Source organism: Heptranchias perlo, chromosome 2, assembly GCF_035084215.1.
Source record: "Heptranchias perlo isolate sHepPer1 chromosome 2, sHepPer1.hap1, whole genome shotgun sequence".
Lineage (NCBI taxonomy): Eukaryota > Metazoa > Chordata > Chondrichthyes > Hexanchiformes > Hexanchidae > Heptranchias > Heptranchias perlo.
In genome coordinates, this window is record NC_090326.1 from 19,520,989 (window position 1) to 19,535,702 (window position 14,714).

Here is a 14,714-nt window from a genome sequence, read left to right on the forward strand (position 1 = left end):
GCATCATCCTGCTCCCTGGCTACTTGCCCAGGCTGAAGTAGCTTCACTGCCATCTCATCCACTACCTAGATCACTTACTTTCAAACTCCACTACACCTTACTTTAGCTGCGGCTGAAACCTTTATCCACCATCTTCATCACCTCTAGACTCACCCCCTCAATGCCCATCTTGCTGGGCTCCCAGTTTCCACCTTCCATAAATTTCGAGTCGTCCAAATGCTGCTTGCATCTTGTTTAGCAGGCGAGAGGATCACCCACCAGAAGGCAGCGGGGTCCTGCTTTAAATATGCAGATATTCCCAACTGCAGTGTTGGCCTGAGGCCTGAGCTGAGGAGCAATGGTGCCTTCCTCACCAGGCCAAACCTTCCGGGAGCTGCATCAAGGGCCAGAAGAATCATAGAATCATAGAATCATAGAAGTTACAACATGGAAACAGGCCCTTCGGCCCAACATGTCCATGTCGCCCAGTTTATACCACTAAGCTAGTCCCAATTTCCTGCACTTGGCCCATATCCCTCTATACCCATCTTCCCCATGTAACTGTCCAAATGCTTTTTAAAAGACAAAATTGTACCCGCCTCTACTACTGCCTCTGGCAGCTCGTTCCAGACACTCACCACCCTTTGAGTGAAAAAATTGCCCCTCTGGATCCTTTTGTATCTCTCCCCTCTCACCTTAAATCTGTGCCCCCTCGTTATAGACTCCCCTACCTTTGGGAAAAGATTTTGACTATCGACCTTATCTATGCCCCTCATTATTTTATAGACTTCTATAAGATCACCCCTTAACCTCCTACTCTCCAGGGAATAAAGTCCCAGTCTGTCTAACCTCTCCCTGTAAGTCAAACCATCAAGTCCCGGTAGCATCCTAGTAAATCTTTTCTGCACTCTTTCTAGTTTAATAATATCCTTTCTATAATAGGGTGACCAGAACTGTACACAGTACTCCAAGTGTGGCCTCACCAATGCCCTGTACAACTTCAACAAGACATCCCAACTCCTGCATTCAATGTTCTGACCAATGAAACCAAGCATGCTGAATGCCTTCTTCACCACCCTGTCCACCTGTGACTCCACTTTCAAGGAGCTATGAATCTGTACTCCTAGATCTCTTTGTTCTATAACTCTCCCCAACGCCCTACCATTAACGGAGTAGGTCCTGGCCCGATTCGATCTACCAAAATGCATCACCTCACATTTATCTAAATTAAACTCCATCTGCCATTCATCGGCACACTGGCCCAATTTATCAAGATCCCGTTGCAATCCTAGATAACCTTCTTCACTGTCCACAATGCCACCAATCTTGGTGTCATCTGCAAACTTACTAACCATGCCTCCTAAATTCTCATCCAAATCATTAATATAAATAACAAATAACAGCGGACCCAGCACCGATCCCTGAGGCACACCGCTGGACACAGGCATCCAGTTTGAAAAACAACCCTCGACAACCACCCTCTGTCTTCTGTCGTCAAGCCAATTTTGTATCCAATTGGCTACCTCACCTTGGATCCCATGAGATTTAACCTTATGTAACAACCTACCATGCGGTACCTTGTCAAATGCTTTGCTGAAGTCCATGTAGACCACGTCTACTGCACAGCCCTCATCTATCTTCTTGGTTACCCCTTCAAAAAACTCAATCAAATTCGTGAGACATGATTTTCCTCTCACAAAACCATGCTGACTGTTCCTAATTAGTCCCTGCCTCTCCAAATGCCTGTAGATCCTGTCCCTCAGAATACCCTCTAACAACTTACCCACTACAGATGTCAGGCTCACTGGTCTGTAGTTCCCAGGCTTTTCCCTGCCGCCCTTCTTAAACAAAGGCACAACATTTGCTACCCTCCAATCTTCAGGCACCTCACCTGTAGCGGTGGATGATTCAAATATCTCTGCTAGGGGACCCGCAATTTCCTCCCTAACCTCCCATAACGTCCTGGGATACATTTCATCAGGTCCCGGAGATTTATCTACCTTGATGCGCGTTAAGACTTCCAGCACCTCCCTCTCTGTAATATGTACACTCCTCAAGACATCACTATTTATTTCCCCAAGTTCCCTAACATCCATGCCTTTCTCAACCGTAAATACCGATGTGAAATATTCATTCAGGATCTCACCCATCTCTTGTGGTTCCGCACATAGATGACCTTGTTGATCCTTAAGAGGCCCTACTCTCTCCCTAGTTACCCTTTTGCCCTTTATGTATTTGTAGAAGCTCTTTGGATTCACCTTTGCCTGATCTGCCAAAGCAATCTCATATCCCCTTTTTGCCCTCCTGATTTCTCTCTTAACTCTACTCCGGCAATCTCTATACTCTTCAAGGGATCCACTTGATCCCAGCTGCCTATGCATGTCATATGCCTCCTTCTTATTTTTGACTAGTGCCTCAATCTCCCGAGTCATCCAAGGTTCCCTACTTCTACCAGCCTTGCCCTTCACTTTATAAGGAATGTGCTTACCCTGAACCCTGGTTAACACACTTTTGAAAGCCTCCCACTTACCAGACGTCCCTTTGCCTGCCAACAGACTCTCCCAATCAACTTCTGAAAGTTCCTGTCTAATACCATCAAAATTGGCCTTTCCCCAATTTAGAATTTTAACTTTTGGCCATAGCTATCTTAAAACTAATGGAATTATGATCACTGGTCCCAAAGTGATCCCTCACTAACACTTCTGTCACCTGCCCTTCCTTATTTCCCAAGAGGAGGTCAAGTTTTGCCCCCTCTCTAGTCGGGCCATCCACATACTGAATGAGAAATTCCTCCTGAATACACTCAACAAATTTCTCTCCATCCAAGCCCCTAATGCTATGGCTGTCCCAGTCAATGTTGGGAAAGTTAAAGTCCCCTACTATTACCACCCTATTTTTCTTGCAGCTGTCTGTAATCTCCTTACATATTTGCTCCTCAATTTCCCGTTGACTATTTGGGGGTCTGTAGTACAATCCTATCAAAGTGATCTCTCCCTTCTTATTTTTCAGTTCTACCCATACGGACTCAGTGGGCGAACCCTCGGATATATCCCCTCTCACTACTGCCGTGATGTTCTCCCTAATCAAGAACGCAACTCCCCCTCCTCTCTTACCTCCTGCTCTATCTTTCCTATAGGACCTGTACCCTGGAACATTGAGCTGCCAGTCCTGCCCCTCCCTTAGCCATGTTTCAGTAATAGCTATAACATCCCAGTCCCATGTACCCATCCATGCCCTGAGTTCATCTGCCTTGCCCATCAGACTTCTTGCATTGAAATAAATGCAGTTTAATCTAGACTTCCCTTGGTCTTTGCCCTGCTTTCTCAGACCATCTGTCCGGTCATGTTCTGTACACTCTCCCTTCCTGCCTTTTGTTTCTGTCACCACTTTATTTCCCACTGACTTCCTGCATCGGTTCCCATCCCCCTGCCACATTAGTTTAAACCCTCCCCAACAGCACTGGCAAACACTCCCCCTAGGACATTGGTTCCAGTCCTGCCCAGATGCAGACCGTCCAATTTGTACTGGTCCCACCTCCCCCAGAACCGGTTCCAATGGCCCAGGAATTTGAATCCCTCCAGCTTGCACCATCTCTCAAGCCACGTATTCATCTTAGCTATCCTGTCATTCCTACTCTGACTAACCCGTGGCACTGGTAGCAATCCTGAGATTACTACCTTTGAGGTCCTACTCTTTAGTTTAACTCCTAACTCCCTAAATTCAGCTTGTAGGACCTCATCCTGTTTTTTACCTATATCGTTGGTGCCTATATGCACCACGACAACTGGCTGTTCACCCTCCCCCTCCAGAATGTCCTGCAGCCGCTCCGAGACATCCTTGACCCTTGCACCAGGGAGGCAACATACCATCCTGGAGTCTCGGTTGCGTCCGCAGAAACGCCTGTCTATTCCCCTTACAATCGAGTCCCCTATCACTATAGCTCTGCCACTCTTTTTCCTGCCCTCCTGTGCAGCAGAGCCAGCCACGGTGCCATGAACCTGGCCACTGCCACCTTCACCTGGTGAGCCATCTCCGCCAACAGTATCCAAAACGGTATACCTGTTTTGGAGGGAAATGACCGCAGGGGACCCCTGCACTGCCTTCCTACTCTTCCTCTGTCTGTTGGTCACCCATTCACTATCTCCCTCAGTAATTTTTATCTGCGGTGTGACCAACTCACTGAACGTGCTATCCACGACTTTCTCAGCATCGCGGATGCTCCAAAGTGAGTCCATCCGCAGCTCCAGAGCCGTCAAGCGGTCAAACAATAGCTGCAGCTGGACACACTTCCCGCAGGTGAAGGAATCAGGGATACAGGAAGGAGCCCTGAATTCCCACATCCCACAAGAGGAACATGACACGGCGCTGGGATCTCCTGCCATGACTTAACCCTTAAATTAGCTTAAGAACAACTACAATGTCAAGAGAAAAAAAAAAGGAAAGAAAAACTACTTACCACTCCCTTTAAGGAGTTTACTCCTTTAAATTGTTCTCAATTTAGAGAATGTTAACTACACTAGGGACCTTGATTCACTAAAAAATAAACGCTACTTCCTATAAGACCTGCAGACCTTCCCTTTCCTTTTACTTCAGTTACTGTAGATAAGGAGAAATACTCACCTGAACCTACTCACCAATCAGGTGCCTCCCCTGTGTCGCGTCCCGATCTGATTCCTGACGTCACTTCGAACTCGGTCGCAGCTCCGCTCGGCTCGGCTCCTCTCAGCTGTTCTCAGCGCTCTGAAATCCCGCCTTTTATCGGACGCTCCCTCCGCTCGGCTCGGCTCCTCTCAGCTGTTCTCAGCGCTCTGAAATCCCGCCTTTTATCGGACGCTCCCTCCGCTCGGCTCGGCTCCTCTCAGCGCTCTGAAATCCCGCCTTTTATCGGACGCTCCCTCCGCTCGGCTCGGCTCCTCTCAGCTGCCCAGCGAGTTGAGCTGTTTAAAAATTTTGTTTTAGGGTTCCTTGTGGGCCAGAAGTGGCAGAAATGCTCCTCTGGGCTCCACAAGGAAACCTTGGGCCTCCCTTGCCCCGGGTTATACTGATTGGCAGGAGTCTCTCTTAGAAAAAACACATACGCAGATTTGAACCAGAAATGTACGTCTCATCGAGAAAATGCACGTTTCCCTGACAGCAGGACCTTGAGCTGCTTCTGCTGTACAAACTCCTGCCCAGCTTAAAGACATTACTTTTCTATCATAAGCACAAGAATCATACAGCACAGAAAGAGGCTGTTCAGCCCATCGTCCCTTTGAAAGGACTCTCCAATTATTCGCATTCCCCCCCGCTCTTTCCCCATAGCCCTCAATCATGCGGGCTGAAGGTGATAAGAACACGAAACAATTATCTGTGGGTCAGCGGAGTGGTTATCTGGTGCCAGGAGAGACTTGAAGCTGTTGTTATCCACGGGCTGAACAATAATAAAGAACCCCCATGGTCTTTCTCATTGGGTAACAGGATTTCAGATTAAAATGTGACGCCATTTCTCCAGCGCTCATTTCTATGGTGATCAACCTTCTAAAGATTATGGCCCATAGAATGCATAGGCCAGCAATCCCGTGAATTATGCTGGCATCGCGTCTGCGAATGACCTCCGGCGCTGACCCTGCGGGGTCATTGGGAGGTCGCTTCATTTGAATGGGCCTGATTTGACCCCATGCCCTATTTCAGATGCCTGACTTGCCCCACAGGCCAAAAACTCCGGGGGGGGGGGGTGCCAGGTTCCCCTCTATCCCCACCCCTAGGAAAAAACTATGCATTGCTGCCAGCAGCCCTCCTTGTAAAGAAGCTGTAGTTAAATAAAAAAATAAAGTGCCCTCTTCAGTCTTCAGGTGGCCCAGATCTCAGTCCTGTCCCGGAGCTCCAGGAGGGGCCCACTTTGGCTGGCCGGCAAGACTGGTCTCACCAGGTGTGCTATTGCCGACCATACGCTGGGTCCCTTGGAAGGCCAGAACCCGAGCCCTCCCCCGGCCTCACCTCCTTCTGCATCAATAGCCTTGCAAAGGGTGGACAGAGGCTCCGCCCCTTACAGACCTCGCAGGAACTCCTGTCGAAGGCCTGCTTCCTGGTCCTTCCTCTAGACTCCAGCCAGAGTTGCAGCAGAAGTGTACTGGGCGGGAGGCTGATGATTTCCAGCCCCTATCACACCTCAATAAATATTTTGCATTGTGTCCATTGAAACCATCTTGGTTTCTATATGATGGCTATTATCATGGCAACAATACAATGGACAGTGCGCTAAAACTACTGTCAAAAGTTTTGCTGAAACCTGTTTTCTGTAGGTCTGTCCTTTGTTTCCATACATTGCAGTGCTGTGATCTGTAAATTACATAGAATTTACATAGAATCAACAACACAGACAAGGACATTCGGCCTAACTGGCCAGTGCTTGTGTTTATGCTCCACACGAGCCTCCTCCCTCTCTACTTCATCTAACCCTATCAGGATATCCTTCTATTCCTTTCTCCCTCATGTACTTATCTCGATTCCCTTTAAATGTATCAATGCTATTCGCCTCAACTACTCCTTGTGTTAGCGAGTTCCACATTCTAACCACTCTCTAGGTAAAGAAGTTCCTCCTGGTTTCCCTATTGAATTTATTGGTGACTATCTTATATTTATGGCCAAAAGCAAAATACTGTGGATGCTGGAAATCTGAAATATAAACAGAAAATGCTGGAAAAACTCAGCAGCTCATCTGTGGAGAGAGAAATAGAGTTAACATTTCAGGTCAATGACCTTTCGTCAGAACTGGAAGATGTTAGAAATTTAACAGTTTATAAACAAGTATGGGAAAGGGGAGGAAAGAACAAAATGGAAGGTCTGTGATAGGGTGGAGGGCAGAAGTGATTAAATGACAAAAGGGATGATGGTGCAAAGCAAGGAAGGTGGTAATGGGACAGGTGAAGAAACAGAAGATGGGTTTAGAGGAGCTGTAAATGGCAGCAGCAGAACCATTACCAGCACTAGCTGTCCCAAAAAATGAGAGCAGTGGTTATGATCTGAAGTTGTTGAAGTCGATGTTGAGTCCAGAAGTTTGTAAAGTGCCTAAACGAAAGATGAGGTCCTGTTCCTTGTGCTTCTGGTCACCTAGTCTGCTTTTGGATTCCCCAATGTAGAGGAGACCACATTGTGTGAAATGAATACAGTATACTAAATTGAAAGAAGTACAAGTAAACTGCTGTTTCACCTGGAAGGAGTGTTTGGGGCTCTGGACGGTGGGAAGGGAGGAGGTGGAGGGGCAGGTGTTGCATCTCCTGGGTTCGCACGGGAAGGTGCCGGGGGAAGGGGAGCGGGTGTTGGGGGTGATGGAAGAGTGGACCAGGGTGTCGCGGAGGGAGCGGTCCCTTTGCTGAACACCTCCGCTCTGTCCGCAAGCGTGACCCTGAGCTTCTGGTCGCTTGCCATTTTAATTCCCCGTCCCACTCCCACTCTGACCTCTCTGTCCTCAAACTCTTACACTGTTCCAATGAAGCTCAACATAAGCTCGAGGAACAGCACCTCATCTTTTGATTAGGCACTTTACAACCTTCCGGACTCAACATTGATTTCAATAACTTCAGATCATAACCATTCCTCCCATTTTTTCGGACAACAAGTGCTGCTAATGTTTCTGCTGTTGCCATTTACAACTCCTCCAGACCCATCTTTTATTTCTTTACTTGTCCCATTACCACCTCTTTTGCTTTGCACCAGTTAATCACTCCTGCCTTCCATCCTATCACTGACCTTCCCTTTTGTTCTTTCCTCCCCACTTCTTTCCATCCCTCTGTACTTGCTTATAAACTGTCCTTGCAAACTACCACCCCATCTCCAACCTCCCTTTCTTCAAATCCTCAAACGTGTTGTCACCTCCCAAATCCGTGCTCATCTTTCCCGCAACACCGTGTTTGAACACCTCCAATTAGGTTTCTGCCTCTGCCACAGTACTGAAACAGCCCTTAGTAAAGTCACAAATGACATCCTATGTGACTGTGACAGTGGTAAACTATCCCTCCTCATCCTTCTCGACCTGTCTGCAGCCTTTGACACGGTCGACCACACCATGCTCCTCCAACGTCTATCCTCCATTGACCAGCTGGGTGGGACTGCACTCACCTGGTTCCATTCCTATCCATCCAATCATCTGCAATGGCTTCTCTTCCCGTTCCCGCATCGTTATCCATGGTCCCCTTCTATTTCTCATCTACATACTGCCCCTCGGTGACATCATCCGAAAATACAACATCAGGTTTCACATGTACGCTGACGACACCCAGCTCCACCTCACCACCACCTCGCTCGACCCCACCACTGTCTCTAATTTGTCACACTGCTTGTCCGACATCCAGTATTGGATGAACAGAAATTTCCTCCAATTACATATTGGGAAGCCTGAAGCCATTGTTTTTGGTCCCCACCACAAACTCTGTTCCCTAGCCACCGACTCCATCCCTCTCCCTGGCCACTGCCTGAGGCTGAACCAGACTGTTCGCAACCTTGGCGCCCTATTTGACCCTGAGATGAGCTTCTGACCACATATTGTCTCCATCACCAAGACCACCTACTTCCACTTCCGTAACATCGTGCATCTCCGCCCCTGCCTCAGCTCATCTGCTGCTGAAACCCTCATCCATGCCTTCGTTACCTCTAGACTCGACTGTTCCAATGCCCTCCTGGCCGGTCTCCCATCTTCCACCTCCATAAACCTGAGCTTATCCAAAACTCTGCTGCCCGTATCCTAACTCTCACCAAGTCCTGTTCACCCATCACCCCTGTGCTCGCTGACCTACATTGGCTCCTGGTCCAGCAATGCCTCGATTTTAAAATTCTCATCCTTGTTTTCAAATCCCTCCATGGCCCTGCCCTTCCCTAGCTCTGTAACCTCCTTCAGCCATACAACCCTCTGAGATCTCTGCGCTCCACCAATTCTGGCCTCTTGCGCATCCCCTATATTCTTCGCTCCACCAATCAGCGACCATGCCTTCAGCTGCCTAGGCCCTAAGCTCTGGAATTCCCTCCCTAAACCTCTGTCTCTCTACCTCTCTCTCCTCCTTTAAGATGCTTCCTCTTTGACCAAGCTGTTCTAATATCTCTTTATGTGCCTCGGTGTCAAATTTTGTTTGATAATCGCTCCTGTCAAGCGCCTTGGGATGTTTACTACGTTAAAGGCGCTATATAAATGCAAGTTGTTGTTGTTGTTGTTAACTTGCGTCGCTACGTTTAGTGATTTGTGTATCTGTGCCCCTAGCTCCCTTTGCTCCTCTACCCCATTTAGACGCTTATTTTCCGAGGAATATGTGGCTTCCTTATTCCTCCTACCAAAATGCACCACCTCACACGTAACTATGTTAAAATTCACTTGCCATTTACTCGTCCATTCTGCAAATTTATTAACGTATCCTTATATTTTGTCGCAGTCTTAACTATACCCCCAAATTTGGTGTCATCCGCAAATTTTGAAATTGTACTTCCGATTCCCGAGTCCAAATCTTTCATGTTAAATTAAACTAATTTCTTACTAATTTCTCTGTTTCTTCATTATTTTCCATTCTAGATGTGTGTGCACTGAATCGCGATGAAGGAGACTGTTACAACTACAACATAAAATGGTTCTTTAATAAAACATTACGAGTCTGCAAAAGGTTTTGGTACGGTGGCTGTGGAGGAAACAAGAACAGATTCGACACCCAAGAGGAATGTGAAGTCTTGTGTCTAAGATCCGCCTTCTAAATGCTGTTGTTCTGTTGTACACGAACTAAGATTTCTTAAGGTGTGCCTCTGCAAGATAGAAGAACATGGAATGTTCCACTGGGTTAATAAGAAAACCTCTGTAATGGTTTGCATATGTAAGATTAAAAGTCCAACATGAATATAAATTAATCCACTATCTTATCAAGCAACAGTAATCTTCTATAATTGTGTACATATTGGCTCATAAATTGCTCCAAGCAGCGAACAAACAGCGCTCGCTGCTCCATAGATTTATACTCATGAACAACTTACCGCATGCTTTTGTGCGGCACCTTCCTTGAATGATGAGCTGAAATCAGTCCAGCGTTAACTCCCGGGAAACTAGGACCTGTGGGAGAGGCGAAAGGTTTGATCTCTCCCCATAACCAATCAGCTTGCAGCAAGCCACAACAAGTCAAAACCAGGAAGTAAAGCTACAACAGTAAAGTCATTGTAAAATCAGTTAGAGACAACGAAATAAAGAGAGGGTAAGAGTAAAACACTGAGATAAAAGAAGCAGAAGGAAAAAATTGAAACTTTAAAAAAAATTTCTTTAATTTTTTAAAACATTTTTTAAATGTCCAAAAACTGTTAAAATTAGGAGTAATGAGACTCCACATTTTTAAAAGTTAACTTTTAGTGCCGGAGAGATTGTTTAGCAGTCATTAATACTTACCACACTGTAAAAACATAGTTTACGCCTAAAAAACTCAGCGTAGCTGTTTTGTGGTGAGATTAGTTCCTTTCCAGCTGGGAAGTGCAGCAAGTTGGCGCTGGTCCGTTGATTGCAGCCGTGACGTCCCTTTAAGGCTAAGCTGACAGATCACTGGTGAACCACGTACAGCAAGCTCCAGATTTCCACGTTTCCACTGTGCATGTGCGGTCGCTGGAACTTGCTCTTTGATTTTGCCACTTATAACTGTGAGCACTGTTAGGCTCACCGTTATTTTACGAGCAATTTCCGGCCCAATATAAACCATTCAATATTAGTCAACAACTCACTGTTTCTTTCTACATGTTACTCTTTTAACAGCTCTCTTCCACTCTGATAGTAGTTACCACTCTCCTAGCAGTCCTAATCCCAGGTGCCCACTCTATTCCCTTATCCCTTTATCCCCCTTTCCTTCAGTCACCTATTCTTAAATGTTGACATGGTCTGTGCTTCAATCACGAACTCTGGTAGTGAATTCCTGTAAGAATTATGATTTCTAGACCAAATCATAATCATGTATCCCTTCCTGCAAAGTTTCAGGCTCTTGGCTAAAAAGCAAGGCTGTGGGCAGACCTTGCAACTGTGAGAATACAGAGGGAGGCAACATTCCACAGGGAATGATTATCTGACATCAGGCAAAGTGTTTGGGAATATAGCAGAGACAATAAAAACTGTGAAACAGACACAGTGAAGGCCAATTGTCAGAAACAGATAACAAGAATTCCCAAAGACTCAGGACCTGGACACAGACTAATCCTGTCATGTTAATTGCAGGAGCTTTGTGCAGGTAATTAGGTAACCTTTGCGATTGGCATATACAGGATGAGACATCTTAAATGTCTGCACCTGAACATACACAAAAAGATAAGGGCATGTCCCTCCCACATAAACTAGATAGAATTGACAAAGTTAACACCATAGAATGGATATCTGAAAATGGACAATGGACACCCAGGGGGTGTCCGGGACAGAAGACATCATGACTAATGTCGTTAAGCTACTAGAAACAACTATGCTTCAGCAAGATATATAAACTGGGACATTGTCCTACTAAAAGACAGAAGCAGCTTCTGGGATGACAGAGGCTCACACACCCTACAAACCAGGCCTGATCATCCTGAAACTTCCTAGGGGCAGATTGTACCACCCTTGTTTATTTGATATAACTGTATTAGAACGTTGTTACTCAATACTTGTTGTTTGGTATAACTGTATTAGAACATTGTTCTTGTGTCCATAAAGCTTGCATGTTCCATCACACTTGGGCCTGAATCATTGTGGAAGTTATTATTAAGAAGGATTAACAACTCTTGGTAGCGTTAATAACAACATATTTCCAACAACTCCACAGCCTCATAACCCCCTATGTAAAAAAGTTTCTGCTACTCTTTATCCTAAATATGATATTCCTTCATAATTTTAAGCACAATCAAATCACCCCGTAATCTCTTCTGTTCCAATGAAAACAGTCCCAATGTATCAAGTTGTTTGTGTTTGTATTCCCTCATACAAGGCAGCATCCTAGTAAATCTGTGCTGTACCCTCTCAATTGCCAAAAACATCCTACGGTGTGGAGTCCAAAACTGCACACAATACTCCAACTGTGGTCTTAAAGGTTTTATAGAGATTCACCACAACATCTCAACTTTTATATTCTATTACTCTTGCCATAAAACCCTGTTTTTCATTAGCTTTTTTATGACCTGAGCTACTTGAGGTGCTGCTTTTAATGTCTCGTGAATCTGAACCCCCAAATCCCTCTGCTCTTCCACACCACTCAGCCTTCCCCCATTTAAAGTTAATTACTTTTATTTTTTTAAATCAAAATGTACCACTGCACATTTAATGACATTGAAATCCATCTGCCACTTTTTTGCCCATTCCTCCATCTTATCAATATTCACTTGTATCTTCCTTTGGTCCCCAGAATTATTTACTACGCCTCCTATTTCAGTATCATCTGCAAATTTGCACACCACTCCCGCTAGCCCTATATCCAAATCATTGATGTACACAGTGAACACTCTTGTTCTTCTTGTTGGAACTCTTTACCTTCCTCTGTTTTCCTTTCCTCCTACAATCCTTTGGCTTTTGAAACTCAAGCTTGGTGTCACCTAACCATGACTTCTTCATTTATCATCCCTTCTTTTCTGCTCTCTTCAGCCCTTGATGGTGCCCTGCACTATTAGCCTTGGATCTTCACTTGGGTTTGTCAAAAAAACAAATAAAATGTTGAATTTGAAGATGATCCTTTCTCTAGATTTCCATTATGGCCCTAGTTAAAATCTTCAGACAAATATATGATCAAGAATAAGATGGAGAATTAAAATACTTGTCATCAGTTCTAGTTTAGAAGTCTCATCACCAAGACATTTAACATTGTTAGCTCCAGAAACAAATATAACATTAGAAGAACAAATGATTTAATATGATGCCAAATTTACGGTAATAAAGGAAAATGTAAATCTTTTTGACTAAGTTATGGACTAGGGCTAGGAATTGATCCGTGCCCCACTTAAGCCGCAAACCCAATGGCAGCTACGCGTCGCCGGGCTGAAGCTGATGTGGAAGAGATCCATGCAAAATTGTTCCCTGTTGCCACATCAGAAGGTAACTGGCGTTCTGGGATGTGGGTCATGAAGAAGACAAAGATCGGCTGGCAGGGACACTGGCACCGGACCTGCGGTGAGTCCGGAGCGGGGAGGGGAAGGAGACCGGGGTGTGGGGGGTGCGGGGGGTGCAAGTGGTGGCCTGTAGCGGCCCACAGTTTTAATGTGGAGCCAGGAGGAGCACTCCTGCGAGCACTCCTGCTCCTCCTGGCTCCACATTCAGACAAATAAAAATGTTTTACTTATCATTTTGCTGGCAGCTTTCATCACTCCCTTTAAAGACCACTGGTTTGGCTGCATTTTGCATGAGAAAAATGACCGCAGAGTGCACACCGCATTTTATGATCAGTTGAGAACCAATATTGTAAAGGCTTCAAGCAATGGGCCTAATGTCAGGTGGGCAACTACAGGGGGCCCTAACCAATATGGCAGGCAGAGCATACCCAGCAGGGAGAGAGCGAGCGCACAGCACGCCATGGTGAACCCTTCAGCGGCCATTTTTGGCCTGTAAAATGGGTGCTGTGCGACATAATTTCTAGGCCAGGATGTTGTAAATTTCTGTGCAATTCAGTAGCGGGATTAGATGAAACAGGAGGGGGACACCTTGTTATAACAGCGAAAGAAAAGTGACATTTTCACTACTACGTTTACAGGGTAGAGCAGGTTTTCTGGCTAGTTGCATCTTTAATCTAGTTTCTTTCCCTAGAGCTGAAATGTATTTGTATCTTACTGAAACTTTAAGGATTTGATTTGGGTTGGAGTTGGCTCATTTAGAAATGACTGACACTATTCTTGTTAAAAGGAGGTTCTGGGAGCTCCAGTTTAGCAGTGTGTTGGTTGTAAAGGTGATGCCACGTTTTACCCAACAGATTTTATAGATGATAAACAGGCGTGTGAACACTAGGTCAGCTAAACTCAGTACAATTAGGTTTGCCAACCCTCCAGGATTGTCCTAGAATCGCCAAGAATTAAAGATTAATCTTCAGGACACTGCTGCAAGCAATCAGGGAGAAAATTATTTTTACAATTTTCTGTGAACGCTTTTGTTTATTAGTTTTAAAACTATTGAAGATGGTGGGAAGAAAGGTTATTTGACAACAGCCATCCAATAAGGTAATGAAGAGTCTTCACTTTCCAATTGGTGTGGGAAGGCCGGGCACCGTGAGGATGGACATGTCAGGTGAGCAATGGTGGGAGTGTGGGGGTGGAGCGGTTGGAGGCAGGAGGTCATATGATGAAACCTCCAGGAATACGTTCAACAAGAATTGGTAACCCCAAGTATATATCAACTTAGGTCACCTCACACCAACACAAGCATCGTGTACATCTTCAGCAAGATGGGTCCAACGGGAATATATCACTATTCAACACATCCAAAGAGTCACTGATCAAACTAGATGGTTTTACTTTGATATATTCCAAACTAGTCAATAATGAATGTATTTAAACTTCTGTAGCCATAATGATAGAAGATGAAGAGTTAATTGCATGGTTCATAGTTATTGAATTAGATTCTGAGAACATTCTTAGTTAAAGATAAGAACATAAGAAATAGGAGCAGGAGTAGGCCATACGGCCCCTCGAGCCTGCTCCGCCATTCAATCAGATCATGGCTGATCTTCAACCTCAACTCCACTTTCCTGCCCGATCTCCATATCCCTTGATTCCCCTAGTGTCCAAAAATCTATCTATCTCAGCCTTGA

General features: G+C 45.4%; 1 protein-coding gene across 1 annotated transcript in view; it reads left to right on the top strand.

Annotated features, from left to right (window-relative positions):
• The window catches only part of LOC137331864 (collagen alpha-6(VI) chain-like), a 186,619-nt gene extending 174,957 nt beyond the window's left edge, over nucleotides 1-11,662 (top strand). The window contains 1 exon segment of the mRNA XM_067995748.1: nucleotides 9,515-11,662. Coding sequence (XP_067851849.1) covers nucleotides 9,515-9,690 — 176 coding nt within the window. The 3' untranslated portion in view covers nucleotides 9,691-11,662.
• Nucleotides 11,663-14,714: the final 3,052 nt, after the last annotated feature.